Here is a 16,675-nt window from a genome sequence, read left to right on the forward strand (position 1 = left end):
ACTTCACTCATGCCTACCACCTAGGATCCTGCTAACATAGCTAAGGCCTACCTCAGATCAGTCTAAGTAATCCCAAAGCTGGAGATGTTTTTGGCATGTTTTTGCCAAAGATTCTGAGAAAAGGCTCACCTGTCCTCCAAAATAGATGGAATAGGTTAGTATAGTAGCTGACTAGCAAGTCCTAACCATACCCAATAAAATCATGACACTTCTTGATGTCTGTCTCTAGGCTCTCTACTTCACAGCCTACTATCAGAGAAGTTTGGCAGATATAGATATAAGCTTTCTGTTCATTAAAAAAGTGAGTATGGTACATACTCAGGTTTGATTTATGATGCACTCACTTCATTTTGAGAAGCTATACTCCCACATTTCCATTCCCACCCACCTGATGCCCAAGTCAAACCCTCCCCAGCCCATGTACCAAAGGAGAGGTCCGTGCTGGGGAAGGGAGGCCCAAGTGCTGGGGGCACAGGAGACCTGCCTGGGGGCTGGGAGGGTAGCCAAACACCTCCACTTTGGGATTCTTCATGGTGCAGGAGATGGAACGGTTCATGAGGCGCCCAACTCGAAGCTCTGGTACACCTAGTTTGCCTTTCAGCATTGAGTCCTGTATGATAGGGAAACTGGGAGACCTGGGGACAGAGAGGGCAAAGAAAAGTAATGAAATGGGGATTCAGTACAAGTCCTAGAAGGGAACTGGAGATAGTGATTCCTAGACCAAATTAAATAAACCAAAGACAAACTCATTCTGAGAAAACTCCTGCTGGATCTTAAACAACATCAAAACTAGTAGATCATACGTGTGAATTAACTTTTTATGTCTTATCTGTGTGTTCTTCAGATTGGAACATGAGAGAAGGCAGAGGCAGAGTGTTAAGTCAGTATGGTACCTAGATACTGGTCTAGGTATCCCAAAGCAGCTGTCTATTTCATTTACTCAGAGTGTGTATGTGCACACATGTGAGAGAGAGAGAGTGTTAAACTGTGCTAGGCAAGAAGTAGTTGCATCCCAAAGAGCCTAATGTCTACTATCTGTCAACAACAGTATCTGGGAAGCAACAAATCTGGATTTTTATCCAAGTTTGGGGAGAGTAGAAGGGATAAAATGCAGGCCAGGGTTGTAAAATGGAGCGAATTCTAGAATCCAGCTAATAAATCAATGCACCCCTGCATAAGAGCAAGGAATTGGTGTCTATTCTCTGACTCTTTCTCCTTAGGATGGAGAATAAGGATGGGGGCCAAAGGGAAGAAAGATGGAAAGATCGGCATAATTTTCCAAATATATACCATGAGCTAGGTATTGTGTTTGACCTAAACAATGAGGTGTTAACATTAGATCAGGAGTAGAAAGATGAGGACACACATGAGACTGGACCATATAAAAGTCATCAGTAATTAAAGATACAGAATTCAGAGAACCAAGAGAACCAAGAAAAGGGACAGGAAAAGTAAATTCAGGTAATCAAGAAGGGTGGGAGCTACCACAATGATCTAGGGAGCACTTACTTGGGGATGGGTGAGAAGATGCTGAGGCCAGCTCGGAATTTCTTGATAGTACCACTTGCCTTGAACCAACTGTGCCTCTTCTCTTGCTGGGTCTTTAAGAAATCGTTGCTCAGATGTTTCCATTGTTGAGATGTAAACATACACAGGATCCTAAGGGATCAAAGAGAACAGGCTTAACCAAGATTAGGCAGGAGAGTAGGTCAAGAAATAAAGATTAAGAGAACAATTGATTTAAAATTCAGTCCCAGGGACTGCAAAACTAGTTGTGGAGGAGGAATGTGTCTAAAGACTCTTTTAAGATAATGTACTATCTTAAAGTTTGCCTTTACCCTAGGGGATACCTAGCCTAACGGATCAGAAAACTTCAGAGATGCTTTGCCTTTAGAGCAGTGGTTCTTAATCTGTGGGTCACAATCCCTTTGGGGGTCGAACGACCCTTTCACAGGGGTCGCCTAAATACATACTGCATATCAGATATTTACATTACGATTCATAACAGTAGCAAAATTATAGTTATGAAGTAGCAATGAAAATAATTTTATGGCGCCTGTAGTCCCAGCTGCTCAGGAGGCTGAGGCAAGAGAATCACATAAGCCCAAGAGCTGGAGGTTGCTGTGAGCCGTGTGACGCCAAGGCACTCTACCGAGGGCAGTAAAGTGAGACTATGTCTCTACAAAAAAAAAGAAAAGAATTTTATGGTTGGGGGTCACCACAACATGAGGAACTGTATTAAAGGGTGTGGCATTAGGAAGGTTGAGAGGAAGATCTCAAAGGTGAGCCTTCAAAAGCGGTAAACTTTGAGACCTACTGCCAAGAATGACTATACTGCTGACAGTGGAACATGTGCTAGGATGGAGGTAAGTATCACTCTCTGCTTTGTGAGCAGTGACATGAGGGGTACTGACGTTGTTAGGTAGAAAATGACATCCCCAAATTCCCAAATTTATGGTTTCCAACTTGAGCTGGGGGTCCTTAGCTGGACTTATCAATCCTTTCACTTGCCTCTGATCAGTTCTTTCTAGCATTACTTTAAGCTATTGTTCTAAATCCTTATTACCTTCTGTAAGCTACCAACTTCCCCTACAACTGATTAACCTTTCTTCCATAATAGAGAAAGCCATGAGGTATCAGCTCCCTTAATTTTCCAATCGTACAAGAAAAACCTTTTTTCTTTTTTCTTGAGAGCAAGGTCTCAATCTTGTTTAGGCTGGTCTCAAACTCCTGAGCTCACGCAATCACTCACCTCAGCCTCCCAGATTCCTAGGATTACAGGCATGAGCCATTGCACCTGGCCTACAAAATCTATTTCCATTTCCATTCTTACCTTGATCCCTCATTCCTTGCAGACAAGGTGACCTTCCTTTAAGATCAATCTCTTTGTATGTGCTCTAGATCTCAGCCCCACCTTGCCTCTTTAGGGACCTTAATGTGTCAACGAGTCCCCTCTCCTGTCAGTTTCTTTCCCGAAGTCTACCAAAATTTCACCTTCTGGAGCTCAGTCTAACTACCTCTACTCTTCCTTTCCTATCCTCATCCAAATTTTTTATAATTTATACTTATTGTCTCTACTCTGTTGCCAATCACCCACTTCTCAACTTTATGTATCCTGGTTTCTACTTTCACCATTCCACTAAAAACTTGATAATAAATCCTATAGAAACTCTTACAGTTCTCCTCCTACTAATCTTCTCCGGCATCTGGTCCTCCCTGTAAAACCATTCCTTGCTTGTCTTCTATGCCACCATTCTCTTCTTATTCTTCTTTGACCTCCCTGCAAAGTTTCTTCTTCCTTTGCTTACTCTGTTGGTTTCTTGGGTATTTTGCCTGGGTGTTTAAGGGTATTTTGCCCTTGATCCTATTTCCTTTCACTTCTTATGCTCCTTTAACAATCTCATATTCACCAGTTATAACTTCCATACAAACACAGGTGCATATTTAAAACCCTAACCTCTTCTGTAAGTAGCATATTGACATATATTGAACATCTTCACCTGCGTATCCCAAAGGTACCTCTAAGCAACAAGCTAAAATGTTAACTAATTATCCTCATCCTACAAACCTGCTCCTTTTCTTCTATCTGTATTTAAATTGTTGGCATCAAAATTTACTCAGACACCTAGGCTGGAAACTTAAGAGTAAAATTCCACTATTCCTTACTCCTTAGGACCATAATCCACATATCCAAATCAGCCTTCAAGTCTTGCTGATTTCATACTTCACAAATTTCTCTAATCTGTCTCTTATTTCCATTCTTACCTATAGTCACACTTTAGTTCAGGCCTTTAGCATTTCATGTCTATAATTCTTTTTTTTTTTTTGTAGAGACAGAGTTTCACTTTATTGCCCTTGGTAGAGTGCTGTGGCGTCACACACCTCACAGCAACCTCCAACTCCCGGGCTTAGACGATTCTCCTGCCTCAGCCTCCCGAGTAGCTGGGACTACAGGCGCCCACCACAATGCCCGGCTATTTTTTTGTTGCAGTTTGGCCGGGGCTGGGTTTGAACCCGCCACCCTCGGTATATGGGGCCGGCGCCCTGCTCACTGAGCCACAGGCGCCGCCCTATAATTCTACAAAAGCCTCCCATTAAAGCAGCGGTTCTCATCCTATGGGACGTGACCCACAGGAACTGTATTAAAGGGCTGCAGCATTAGGAAGGTTGAGAACCACTGCATTAAAGTAACTCTGGTCCCTTGTCTCCTCCCCACTATCTGTTTTGTACAATGCTACCAGAATAGTTTTTCTTTTTTTTGAGAAAGAGCCTTAAGCTGTCGCCCTTAGTAGAGTGCTGTGGCATCACAGCTCACAGCAACCTCCAACTCCTGGGCTTAAGTAATTCTCTTGCGTCGGCCTCCTAAGTAGCTGGGACTACAGGCGCCTGCCACGATGCCCGGCTATTTTTGGGTTGTAGTTGTCACTGTTGTTTGGCAGGCCTGGGCTGGATTCGAACCCGCCAGCTCTGGTGTATGTGGCTGGCGCCTTAGCCGCTTGAGCTATAGGCACCAACCCCAGAATAGTTTTACTAAAACTAAGTCTGACCTTGTCCTTTCTTTGCCTAAAAGCTTTCAATATTTCCACCACCTACAGGATAAAAGCCCAAGACCTTCCTAATCTGAATACATACTATCTGGCTTTAATTCCTACCACCCTTCCTTTGCATTTCCTCAGCAATACTTAACTACTCGAAGCTACTTACATATGTGCTGCTTCATGTGACTATGCCCCTGCAAATGTTATTCACTCTCAGAGCCTGTCTATGTGGACAGCACTTACTCATCCTACAAAATCATTAATCATCTTTCATTCACAGTCCTGCACTTGTCACCAGACTGAGTCACTCCTTTACCTGTGTTCTTTCTAAACTTTACATATTCATTTGTATTAGAATATGTATCCACTCAGAGAGAGAGAAGGAGGGAGAGGGGTGGGGCCTTGGTGTGTGCCACACCTTCTGGGGGCAAGATATGATTGCAAGAGGGACTTTACCTAACAAATGCAATCAGTGTAACCTGGCTTATTGTACCCTCAATGAATTCCCAACAATTAAAAAAAAAAAAAAAAAAAAGAATATGTATCCACTGGGCTTCGGTGCCCATAACTCAGGGGTTAGGGCACTGGCCATGTGCTCCAGGGCTGGTGGGTTTAACCCCACCCAGACCTGCTGAACAACAACAACAAAAAAAGTAGGCATTGTGGAGGGTGCCTGTGTTCCCAGCTACTAGGGAGGCTAAGGCAAGAGAATCGCTTGAGCCCAAGAGTTGGAGGTTGCTGTGAGCTGTGATGCCATGGTACTCTACCAAGGGTGACGAAGTGAGATTCTGTCTCAATAAAAAAAAAAAAAAAAAGGGCGTGCCTGTGGCTCAGTGAGCAGGGTGCTGGCCCCATATGCTGAGGGTGGCGGGTTCAAACCCAGCCCTGGCCAAATTGCAACAAAAAAATAGCCGGGCGTTGTGGCAGGCGCCTGTAGTCCCAGCTACTCAGGAGGCTGAGGCAGGAGAATCGCCTAAGCCCGGGAGTTGGAGGTTGCTGTGAGCTGTGTGATGCCACGGCACTCTACCGAGGGCAATAAAGTGAAACTCTGTCTCTACAAAAAAAAAAAAAAGAATATGTATCCATTGGACTCTATTTGGAACTTCACTGAGGGTATAAAATGTACTTCATTTCTCTTTGTATACCAAACACTTAGCACAATGCTCAACACATTCAATAAACTAAAATCCTCTGAGTTCTCAGAGTTCTACCCTCTGGGGAACTCGTAAGAGGAAATATGAATGACATGACTCCAATTCCAGGGTTGTACCTTTCCTTAAATGTTAAATAGTTATGAGCCCCTCCTTATGCCTCTAAGAAGTCTTAAGTTCTGACACCCAAGAACCACAGATTCCCCCTCTAGAGTGATAAATTTGGCTCCCCAAATATATCTTAGCTTTTCCTGGGCACATTTCAGGAAGACTCTTTTGGAAGGAAACATTCCATCCAAGGCTCTGTCTGTCCATCCACATATTTCTATCTCTTTCCCTCAAATACCTCAGATCAGAAAAGATCAAAGTTCTTACTTTTTCAACTGAAGACCGAGCCCAAACCCTTCCTTATTCGATGGCTGGAAAACCTCAATTGATGGTTCTGCAAAGAGAAGGTTCCTAGTAAGTACACATCTCTACCCTCCTGGGAGTCCAAAGGCATAGTTCAGTGGAATAGCTTCTTCAGATTCTAAAAACAAATGCTGCTGGATTCTCTTAATAATGGTGGAAAGGCAAATGTCTGAGGTAGAGGGCAGGTTCTGGAAGATGTCTAATCAATTTCAAATACCTTCTGTAGCAAGTTTAGAACCAGAGAAAACAACACCATTAGCCCAAAAGGGCTTTAGGGAATGGCTATCAGGTGACAGGAGATGAAGACACCAATAACAGGAAACTAAAAACCCACTACCAATGGCCTACAGAAGGAGCCCAAGGACCTTCTTCCTAGTCTTTCTCTACTTCAGTTAACATAGGACTTTGAATTACAGCTGCTTGCTCCAAGTCATTGCCTTTACCTGGTCCATCAAGGTACTGGGAGAGAGAGAATCGTAGCCTCAACACAATGGGTTCTGTACGGAGGACCTTCCAGGCTGTAGAGACTTCCTCCTAAAAGAATAAGAAAAATAATTTCCAGTTTAGCAACATAGGGGAATGGACTTGAAGTTTCCCCATGTGACACATGCATGCACATGACAGTACACACCACTGTCTGCTGATGGTCTAGGAAAGACAGAGATGAAGAATATGTGCTCCAAATACAGCACTCAGGAACAAGACTCCTGGCCTACATGACAAATTCCACAAGTCCAGCTAGACATGTTGTTGGCAGGTACTAGCCCCACTTACATCGAGGAAGCTGATGTTGATGTGGAGGTCAATGTCCACGTCATCGATAGTTCCATATTCTCTATAGAGATACAGGCAACCACAGGTGAGACTCATTAAGGGAGAAAGACAGGAACAGAGACTGAGGTAGAAGGAGAACTGGGTGTGGGACAGGGGAGATGGAAGAGTAGAAGCCATTTTTGTATATAGGGTCTGAGCTATAGCCTCATGCCACATATATGATCAGAGCCTTCTCCAGGCCAGAACCTTTTGTACCTCTAAGGTGAAACTATCAGCCTAAATGGGTCTAGGAAAAGAAGAAAATTTCTAAGAAAAATAGCCTTCCCTACTCTCTCCTGTCAGTCAAGCTTATATATCGAGCAATTTATATCATTAAGTTCGTAATTTATCCCTAATCATACCGTGAAAAGAAAAAAACCTCTAGCTTTTTAACAACTCAGAAAGAAGCAGGTTGCTCCCTTGCCATCCTGAAGCAGAGTCCCACCTGATGGATACAGAGTTCTCACTGTAGATCTCCTTCACAGCTTCAATGTCTGCATCAAGCTGTGGGTGTCGATACAGGTCAGCTGCACAGCTCCCCTGAGATAGTTGCAAAAAGGGTGGAGAGGTGTGGGAAAAAATAGGCAGGAGAAGGAAAGATGAAAATGAAAAGAACACAAAGAGACACCAGGAAAAAAAGAAATGAGACAGCAGCAGCAGAGGAAATTAAAGCCACTTATGTGAAGGCACTAGCTAGGGACTCCATCAACATACAAGTATCCCTCCTATCACCACTCTACAACTGTTTCACCAGACCAAAGGTAAGCTTTGCTTGAGTTCACATCTTTTACACGTCCAGCTTTTCCTCTCAGATCTTAACCAGGATGCTTACATATACATTCTATGACTATTCTGAAGACGCTTAAGAGTACAGATTTTAACTCAGCTTGGTTCTATCAGAAAACCATTCTGAGAGTCTAAGTATTTCTGCTTGGGATTTTGCCCTGAATAGTAACAGCATTAAGCAATAACCAGCAGAGTAATCCTTTAAGATGCGACCCCACTGGCCATCGAGAAAGAGAGTCAGAAAACGTTGCTTCTAAGTAAAAACATATAGGTGGGCGGCCCCATATACTGAGGGTGGCGGGTTCAAAGCCAGCCCCGGCCAAACTGCAAATAAAAAAACAGCTGGGCGTTGTGGTGGGCACCTGTAGTTCCAGCTATTCGGGAGGCTGAAGCAAGAGAATTGCCTAAGCCCAAGAGCTGGAAGTTGCTATGAGCTGTGACACCACAGCAGTCTACTGAGGGTGACAAAATGAGACTCTGTCTCTAAAAAAAAATAAAAATGTATAGGTAGCATGCAGAACAGAAGATGTAGTTTACTCTGAGATAGGTAAAAATCCAGGCAATCCTCTTCTAGGATCATTACCCATAGATCAGCTCTAATAAGACTATGTTCAGACTATACCAACATTATATTCTCATCTCATCTGTGCTCTGAACAACCTCTTTCACTACTATGACTCCAGAGAGAAGTACACACCTACACCATTCAACATGGGTCTTGGGAGATAGATATACTCTCACCTGAACTCCATAGAGAAATTCTTCTGATTCATTATCTCCCTCCGAATCATCATCATTCCAGAACTGGCCTTTGATGTCCTAATTATAAGAAGTAAGAATACCATCCTTTGTTAGGTCCTTGTTATCCCACGGAATGGGCTGGGGTAGTAATGATAGGACACAGATTCCCTAAGAAATGGGGAAGGTCCCTTGGGATAGAATAACTGAGGCCCTAAACTCTTTATACCTTTCACCTCACCCTTTGGGAGTGTCTTGGTCTCTTACTGAATCCGATCATCTCCATGGCATAGCTCTACTTGATGGGACAGAGGAAAACAGTAGGGAATTTTACTCTTCTTAAGACTCAGTGGGAAGACTAAGACTCTTATAGCCTTCATTGTCAAGGCTGGTTCCTAAACATATCTGGGTTCCAGTACAAGCTGGCCTCTTCTAGGATCATTCCCCAAGATAGCTCCAGAGTACACTTAAGCTCTCTTGTCTCATCATTCCCTTTCTACCTCTTAAAGTACACCACACATACGGAAAATAAGAAATTGTAGCTAAACATATCTTTATTTACAAAATATTCATTAAAAAATTTTACAGAGGTGAGCAACACATAGAATATTTTATAAATATTTTGTAAAAAATATTTTGTAAATAAAGATCCAGAGATCTTTATTTACAAAATAAAGATCAATTTCCCATTTTCCCTATGTATGGTAGGTAACGTTAGAGGCAACATCTTGGACACCTTGTATTTAACTCCTTCCTTCCCAAGAAAACCCACCTACACATAACACACCAAGAAATACTATTTCTGTGTCTCTTCCATTTCCTTTAGTGTCAAATAGTCACTCTATCTTTCAAAAGGGTGGAAGTAAAAATACTAGGAAAGGGTGTGATCTGTACTTGTCTTATCTATCCCGTTGGACAATCAGCTAGAGAGGTAGACAATCACTTCTCACCATTGGGTCAGTGGGTCACACACACTCTCAGGTTAGTGCTAGGCAGCACCCCTCCATACCACCAGCTGAACCCAGGCCAATAACATGGGCATTTAGGAAGCCAAAAAGGGAGACGTCAGGGGCAATTGGAGAACTGCTGGGGATGGCAGGCTCTGCTGTTGTGGTGGTAACAAGGCAATGTCCTGTGGAAAGTAAATAACAACCGGTTTTATCACCACTTAATAGTTGGGTGGTGTAAACAAAGGCACATGTATTTATGAATATACTTTTATTATACATACATACAGATACTTGCACATAAAGACCCAGTTGCATGCATATACACACACTTATACATGTTATTTCTTTAAAGATAATGAACAGTGAAAGCACACTATACAAACATAAGACACTGCTATTCCATTTAAACTAGAAAGCTAGAAGTGGAACAAATTTCTGCTCTAGTTCATTAAGTGACCACTCCTGAAGCCAAAAGTGATGGTGGCAAGACCAGATGTTTATGCTACTTCATCTGGTCAGTTTATTTTGGAACGTCCTTTACTGTGCCAACCCCTGGCAGAATTAAGAAGCAGAATCAGATTCTTCCCAGATTCTATTCCTACTTATTTCTCCATCTTGAGCCATTACCACTTTTTAAACATCAGTATTACTAGAAGCCATTATATGGCAATCACAGCTAACTTAAAATGTCCTCAGCAATACTGAACACTGTCTGGCAATCATGATCTGAGTTGTCATGGTCAAAATAATGCCCTGGAGTCATCTTGGAACCTACCCACTAAATAAAAGTATGATGATCCTAACACTTAGAAAAAGACTTAACCTGCTGACCTTTTGTATAGTTAGTTTCCCCTGATTGCTTCTAATCCTGAGGAACCTTAATACTATACCAGCAACTTTTAGTCTCACTGAAGCTTCAACATACAGTAATAAAAACAAACTCATCTGTCAAATTGTGAAGATGACAAAGCTTCCTTAGTATAGTCTAAAACAGCTTTCAGTTGCTCTCTGGATCAGTAGGTCACTGTCTCTGCACATACCTCAGTCTAACCTATTCCAATCTCAAATAGAAGCGTTTTTGGTCTCTTAACACAGCTCTATTGAGCCTTGCGTTCTAGATCAGTAGTTCTCTGAGTGAGGTCAGTGGATGTGCAACATCAGTATCACCTAGGAATTTTGTTAGAAACACAAATTCTCGAGCCCCTAAGATCTACTGAACTAGAAACTCCAGGGATGAGGCCCAGTAATTCTGATGCATGACAAAATTTTAAAACCACTGTTCTATATCCTTGTGTGTTCTAAGAGCCTATGGTCTGTTCCTAAAATGCCAACTTAAGCCTGGTAACTGACTCAGTATAGGGACGTAAGGCATACAGCCAGGGAAAAGTCAATATAGCAGTCTTCTCGCTTATATATGTAGTGCTGCCTGACTCATGAGAAACAATACAAAAGGAAATTATAACTGACATTCTGAAATAATCTGATATCTGAGATTTGCTTTAAACTACCATAGTACAAAAGGCAGGGGAAGAATAGATGAAATTAATATGGCAAAATGTTGACTACTTATGAAGCTGAGTGATGTGTACATGGGAGTTTCTTGTACTACCTACTTTCCTATAGGTGGAAAATTTCATTTTAAAAAATTAGAAGCTACTCTAACAAGGGCTGAGAAAGTCAACTCTAAATGTTGACAGGAAAATTACCTGAGACTCCACAATTGCCTTCCTACTGTTCTTCAAACATATTAAGCATATTCCCACAAGAGAGCCTTTGTCTCCGTTACTTCCCCTTTTTGGAATGCTTTTCACCCTAATATCCAAATGGCTTGTTCCTTTACTCTTTCAGATCTGCTCAAAGGTCACCTTGGCCATTTTAATAAAACAGCAACACCCCAACACACACATACTAGCACCATCCTTCTGTCCGCTTTTTTTTCCACAGCACTTACACCTTCTAACACAAAATATTTTGTCTCCCATCAGAATGTATAAGCTTAATGGTGGCAGAGACGTTGACTGTTTTCACCACCTATATGAGTGTTTTTCAACCTTTTTATCTCACCATACACTTGAACCTATAGTTAAACTTCCATGGCACACTTCAATTATGTTGATTAAAAAAAAAAAAAGAAAGAAAAGAGTAAAAAAAAGAATATACTTACTGTGCTTTAAACTTCTCTCAAAAATAATTTAGTTAATGATCTTTAAAATTTTTCTGGCACACTTAAAATCCTCTCAATGGCACACTAGTATGCTGTGGCACACTGTTGAAAATCACTGGTCTATATTTTCAGTCCCTTAACATATATCTTGAATGAATGAATCAATCAATCAATCAATGGATACCTACCCAAATGAGAAATATATACAAGAACTTAAATGCTTCCACACATAGACAAAAATCACACAATAATTATTTTAGAAGAGTAAAACATCATTCACCTTCAAGAGCAGCTGAGAACCAGAATATGAAGATCTAGGGGCTGGGTTTGTGAGATTTGAAGATAAACAGTCACGTGCTGATCTTGATGATCGCAGAGGAGTAAAGCAGGCGGTATTAATATCCAGCTTATGTTGTCTTGGGGTGAGCAGTAGGATGATGGCAATGTAGGCCAGCAGTACTGACTTGTTCAAGGTCTTTGTTGCTGCAGAAGTCAAGAAAAATTTAGCCTCTCTCCAAGGGCTGTTGCTGCTTGGTTTCTGCTGCTATCACAAGAAGAAAAAGGTAGTTTAGAGGGAGTTTTTTGTCCATGTAAGAGACAGTTCAGTAATTACTGACTTTTTCAAATCAGAAAAAGACTTGCTCCCTCTACTCTCCATGCCTTTTCCTCTGGAGAGATGGAGAATGGGCTTAACAGGCAAAGAGTGGGGAAAAAACAAGTGGTGGGTCATGGAATACACAGAATGACACAGATTTTTTTTTTTTTTTTTTGTAGAGACAGAGTCTCACTGTACCGCCCTCGGGTAGAGTGCCGTCACACGGCTCACAGCAACCTCTAACTCTTGGGCTTACGCGATTCTCTTGCCTCAGCCTCCCAAGCAGCTGGGACTACAGGCGCCCGCCACAACGCCCGGCTATTTTTTTGTTGCAGTTTGGCCGGGGCTGGGTTTGAACCCGCCACCCTCGGCCTATGGGGCCGGCGCCCTACTCCCTGAGCCACAGGCGCCGCCCTATGACACAGATATTTTAAAGAATAAGCTTGAAAGGAGGCCTAGTTCAAAACTTTCATTTTGTGCAATGCTAAGGCCTAGGAAAGTCAAACAACTTCCTTAGGGTTAGTATAGTGGAAATGGGACTTAAGGACATTTGACAGATACTAATTACATCTAATCTTCATGTGATGTGGTTCTAACTAAAGAAGGGAGCTGTTCATTAATTAAGCTAGAAAGACCTATCTGATTTATCTAAATAGAGATAAAGAAGGGATCCTTTCAAAAGTAGCTGGGCCAAATACAGACCACATGAAAATGCAGAAAGAGGTGTTAAGCTCAGTGTTTAGTGTGGATGATGGTAGCTACCATAGAACGCTTTAAGAATTTCCATGGGAATAGGCCAAATGTAAATAAGCCTCAAGTTTGGGTCACTAAAGTCATTCCCTAGGTCCACGGGTGCTTCTCCGTATGTGACAGCTTTACATATGGTATAAGAAGCCGCCAATCTCAGCGTTTTAATTATTCTGAGTTTGGCTCCCAGCTTTGTAGTCCTGGAAGAGATTACTCCGCTCCATACCATGTGCCCCTTCTCAAAAGGACCAGACCACTAAACAAAGAGTGTAGGGAAGAAACACCGAGGGGCGACTCCCGCTCTGCTATGCTATCTCGGGTACCCAGCGGAGAGAGAGGATGGAGCTAGCCATGAAATACTCTCTGCCACTGCGCTTCCAGGGGAGGCCCTGCGGCCTCGCTGAGGGAGCAGTTACAGCTCTTCTCCGGGGTCCCTCCGGAGACCCAAAGACCCCCACAACCTCCCCAGGGAAGAAGCTTTGTGCCGGATCTCTGCCGCCAGCCACTGAGCCTGAGAGAATCCTGCCAAGCTCGGAGGACCCTCCAGAGCCACCTGGTCTAACCCCTCACTTCGCCCACCCCGGCCGAGGCGGGGCGGGCCCGCACCCTTCCCGCGGCTCGGCCGCCCCGCCCCGTCCCCGTAGTGGCTGCCCTACAGGCCAGCCTCGCGAGTACTCACGGCGACCCCGGGCCGCGCGCGCGGCCGCCGCCGAGGGACTAGCGGCCCGGGACGCCCCGCGGGGGCGGAGCAGCAGGCCAAGGGGCGGGGGCCGGGCCGGGCCGGGCGGGCGAGGTCGCGCACCCCACCCCTAGTCTTTCCGTCACGGGCGCGCTGAGCCACTCTGCGCACGCTCGCGCGGCGACACCGCGGTCACGAGGCCCGCTCCCGACCAACAGCCACGCGGCCTGAGCCTGCGCGCGCCTCGGCCGCCGGCGCCAGCCTTGGGGCGCCTGCGCGGGGCCTGCTAGTTGGGAGGGGGCGCGGAGCGCGGGCGGCGCCTGCGCCATGGGGCGGGGAGGGCGAGTGGAGAAACAAGAGGGACTCTGGCGGCACGCGGAGGGCCTTCGGAAGGGGAATGTCTGCATTTGGCGCCCCGCGTGGTGGGAGGAATGAGGAGGGCCGGCAATCAGGGTTGCTTATGGACTGAGAGGGAGCCCCTTCACTGGAGGAGTCCAACAGATAGCTTTTGAGAGGGAACTCCTGAGTCCCTGCTGACTCCAGGAATCTCTGGTTCTGAAGTGAGAGTCAAAAACCTCAGCGTCTGGCTGGGCGCCCTTAGCACAATGGTTATGGCGTCAGCCACATACACTGAGGCTGGTGGGTTCAAACGCGGCCCGAGCCTGCTAAACAACAATGACAACCGCAACAACAAAAAAAATAGCCGGGCATTGTGGCGAGCGCCTGGAGTCCCAGCTACTTGGAAGGCTGAGGCAGGAGAATCGCTTAAGCCCAAGAGTTGGAGGTTGCTGTGAGCTGTGACGCCACGCACTCTACCGAGGGCGACATAGTGAGACTCTGTCTTTGAGTTCTTAACATAATTCATTGGCTTCCCTGGTAGCTGCAGTGTGCTAGAAAGCACCCCAGCCTTCTAGTCAAACAGTGTGGGTGGGTTCAGAACTTGGTTTCATCACTTAGAAATTGTGCAGCCGTAAACAAAGGCTTTCACCTTCAGAGTTTTAGTTTTCTCATCTTTGAATGGAGACATTAATAGCTGTTTCATGGAGCTGCTGTGGTCAGGATGAAATGAAATAGTGTTAGGTTGAACTGTATGAAATTGCCATTTTTGTAGGATGTAAACAGCCAAATACCTGCAATTTCATACGATTCGAACTCCAATCCGTGGGAAGTAACCAGCAGAATATCTGGGACTAGAAAGTAGTCCATAAACGGACGCTGTAAAGATGGTTATTATGCTTATCAACCCTAGACATGGCCAGACCTCCTTCATCCTTATCAGCCTGGGGCTTACACATGCCCCTCTTTTCCATCAGCACTAATGAGAAAAGGCTTATCTCTTTCCTCACTCTCTCTTTGTGACTGGACACAGCACACTCAAGGAAAGCTTTGGTCCATAATTTCCTTTCTTTTTTCTTTTTTTTTTTTTGCAGTTTTTGGCCGGGGCCAGCACCCTACTCCTTTGAGCCACATGCACCGCCCAGCTTTGGTCCATGAACATGTCATGTCTACCTACCCTTGAACTACTGGCCTCAAAATTTTCCCAGTGAAGCTTTTTTTTTTTTTAACATTTGCACATACTCAGCCTCTCCCTTCTTGATGCTTGATGTCTCTCTCTGCTCACAGCAACCTCAAACTCTTGGGCTTAAGTGATTCTCTTGCCTCAGCCTCCCAAGAAGCTGGGACTACAGGCACTGGCCACAACGCCTGACTATTTTTTGTTGCAGTTGTCATTGTTTAGCTGGTCCAGGCTGGGTTCAAACCCGCTACCCTAGGTGTATGTGGCTGGCACTGTAACCAGTGGCTACAGGTGCCACTCAGCCTGGGCCACAACACTGTCTCGTTATTAGTTTCTTATACCCATTGCTTATAATAACTGGGGGAAAAAGAAGGATATACCCTTAGTTTCAAAGTGCAGGCATTCAGAATAGTTGGAGAAGGTGACAGCCTTGCTTCCTAAAACAGCTCATTATCAATGGCTGTGTAACAGCTTTTGAGAACTATGCACATGTGGGAGTATGTCTGAATATAAGCATCTTGGGTAAGCACAAGGGGAACTGTCCCCATGAGTGATTTGTTAAACTCTGGTACTCCACAACCTTCAGGATTCCTACTCCGCAACTCCTCCCACCTCATACCAGCAGCTCTTCCATTCATCATCAATCTCAGCTAGTTTATCAGGATCTTCTTGGCTTCATTTCCTTTCCTGCCCAGTGTAGACCTTTAAGTCTGTGACTTCAGTCGTGTTTTGTTAATATGCTTGTCTTTATTCTTTAAAATTCATACTCCCGGGCTCGGCACCCGTAGCTCAGTAGTTAGGGCGCTGGCCACATATACCAGAGCTGGCAGGTTCAAACCCGGACTGGGGCTGCTAAACAACAATGACAACTACAACAACAACAACAACAAAAATAGCCGGGTGTTCTGGGAGCATCTGTAGTCCTAGCTACTTGGGAGGCTAAGGCAAGAGAATCTTGTAAGCCCGAGAATTTGAGGTTGCTGTAAGCTGTGACGCCACTGCACGCTACCGAGGGCAAAATACTTAGACTCTGTCTCAAAAAAAAAAAAAAATCATACTCCTGGATCATTCCAGGTATCTACATTTGTCTACTCTCCTGTACTAAACCAGGATAAAGGAAGTCACTCAATCCTGCAGATTTCAGCTCCTGGAAGGACACAAATTTAGGTTAGCCCAACCCATGAGCCCTGTTCTATGGGAATTATATTTTCCATACCCTCACTCCAAATCCAGAGGCCCCAGGGCCATATTTGTCTTGCGTGACCCCTCGTGCCTGGCTGCGGTTTACTGAATTGTGAGTGGATTCCTGTCTGAAGCTGTGTTAAGCAGATGTTCTCGCCTGAGAATCTGGGATTAGGCTAAGAGATTTTGTATCTAATTGAACTAGTTTCTTACCAGAAGAGATACAGACTCAGGAGCTATGGTGCATCCACTTACCACCTACTGTGATGAATGAAAAAAGGAAAAAGAACATCTGGGAACAGAAAATGAAGCCAGAAAAGGTAAAGACTACTCTCCAGTGCCTGGCAGCTTCCCAGCTCTAAGGCCCTCTGACCTAAGGGGTCTAGGAGTCACTCTTTATCTAGA

At 44.3% G+C, this 16,675-nt stretch overlaps 1 protein-coding gene across 11 annotated transcripts in view; it reads right to left on the reverse strand.

The window, feature by feature from the left end:
* PARP6 (poly(ADP-ribose) polymerase family member 6) overlaps positions 1 to 13,741 on the reverse strand; it is a 35,982-nt gene extending 22,241 nt beyond the window's left edge. For 2 of the 11 annotated variants that reach the window (XR_008380784.1, XM_053595299.1), the window contains exons 1-11: positions 13,573 to 13,739; positions 11,832 to 12,095; positions 11,552 to 11,735; positions 9,388 to 9,569; positions 8,441 to 8,518; positions 7,359 to 7,453; positions 6,875 to 6,935; positions 6,544 to 6,634; positions 6,065 to 6,131; positions 1,510 to 1,659; positions 425 to 635 (exon numbers count right to left, since the gene is read on the reverse strand). Coding sequence is in view for 9 of the 11 variants with exons in the window: in XM_053595299.1 (XP_053451274.1) it covers positions 425 to 635; positions 1,510 to 1,659; positions 6,065 to 6,131; positions 6,544 to 6,634; positions 6,875 to 6,935; positions 7,359 to 7,453; positions 8,441 to 8,518; positions 9,388 to 9,390 (756 nt within the window). In the remaining 2 variants the exon portion in view is untranslated. Of the gene's footprint in view, positions 1 to 424; positions 636 to 1,509; positions 1,660 to 6,064; positions 6,132 to 6,543; positions 6,635 to 6,874; positions 6,936 to 7,358; positions 7,454 to 8,440; positions 8,519 to 9,387; positions 9,570 to 11,551; positions 11,736 to 11,831; positions 12,096 to 13,572 lie in introns of all 11 variants that reach the window. The other 9 variants (XM_053595306.1, XM_053595305.1, XM_053595301.1 and 6 more) reach the window with 6 other exon arrangements.
* Between the last annotated feature and the right edge of the window lie 2,934 nt (positions 13,742 to 16,675).

The sequence above is a fragment of the Nycticebus coucang genome, chromosome 6 (assembly GCF_027406575.1).
Source record: "Nycticebus coucang isolate mNycCou1 chromosome 6, mNycCou1.pri, whole genome shotgun sequence".
NCBI classification, from domain to species: domain Eukaryota; kingdom Metazoa; phylum Chordata; class Mammalia; order Primates; family Lorisidae; genus Nycticebus; species Nycticebus coucang.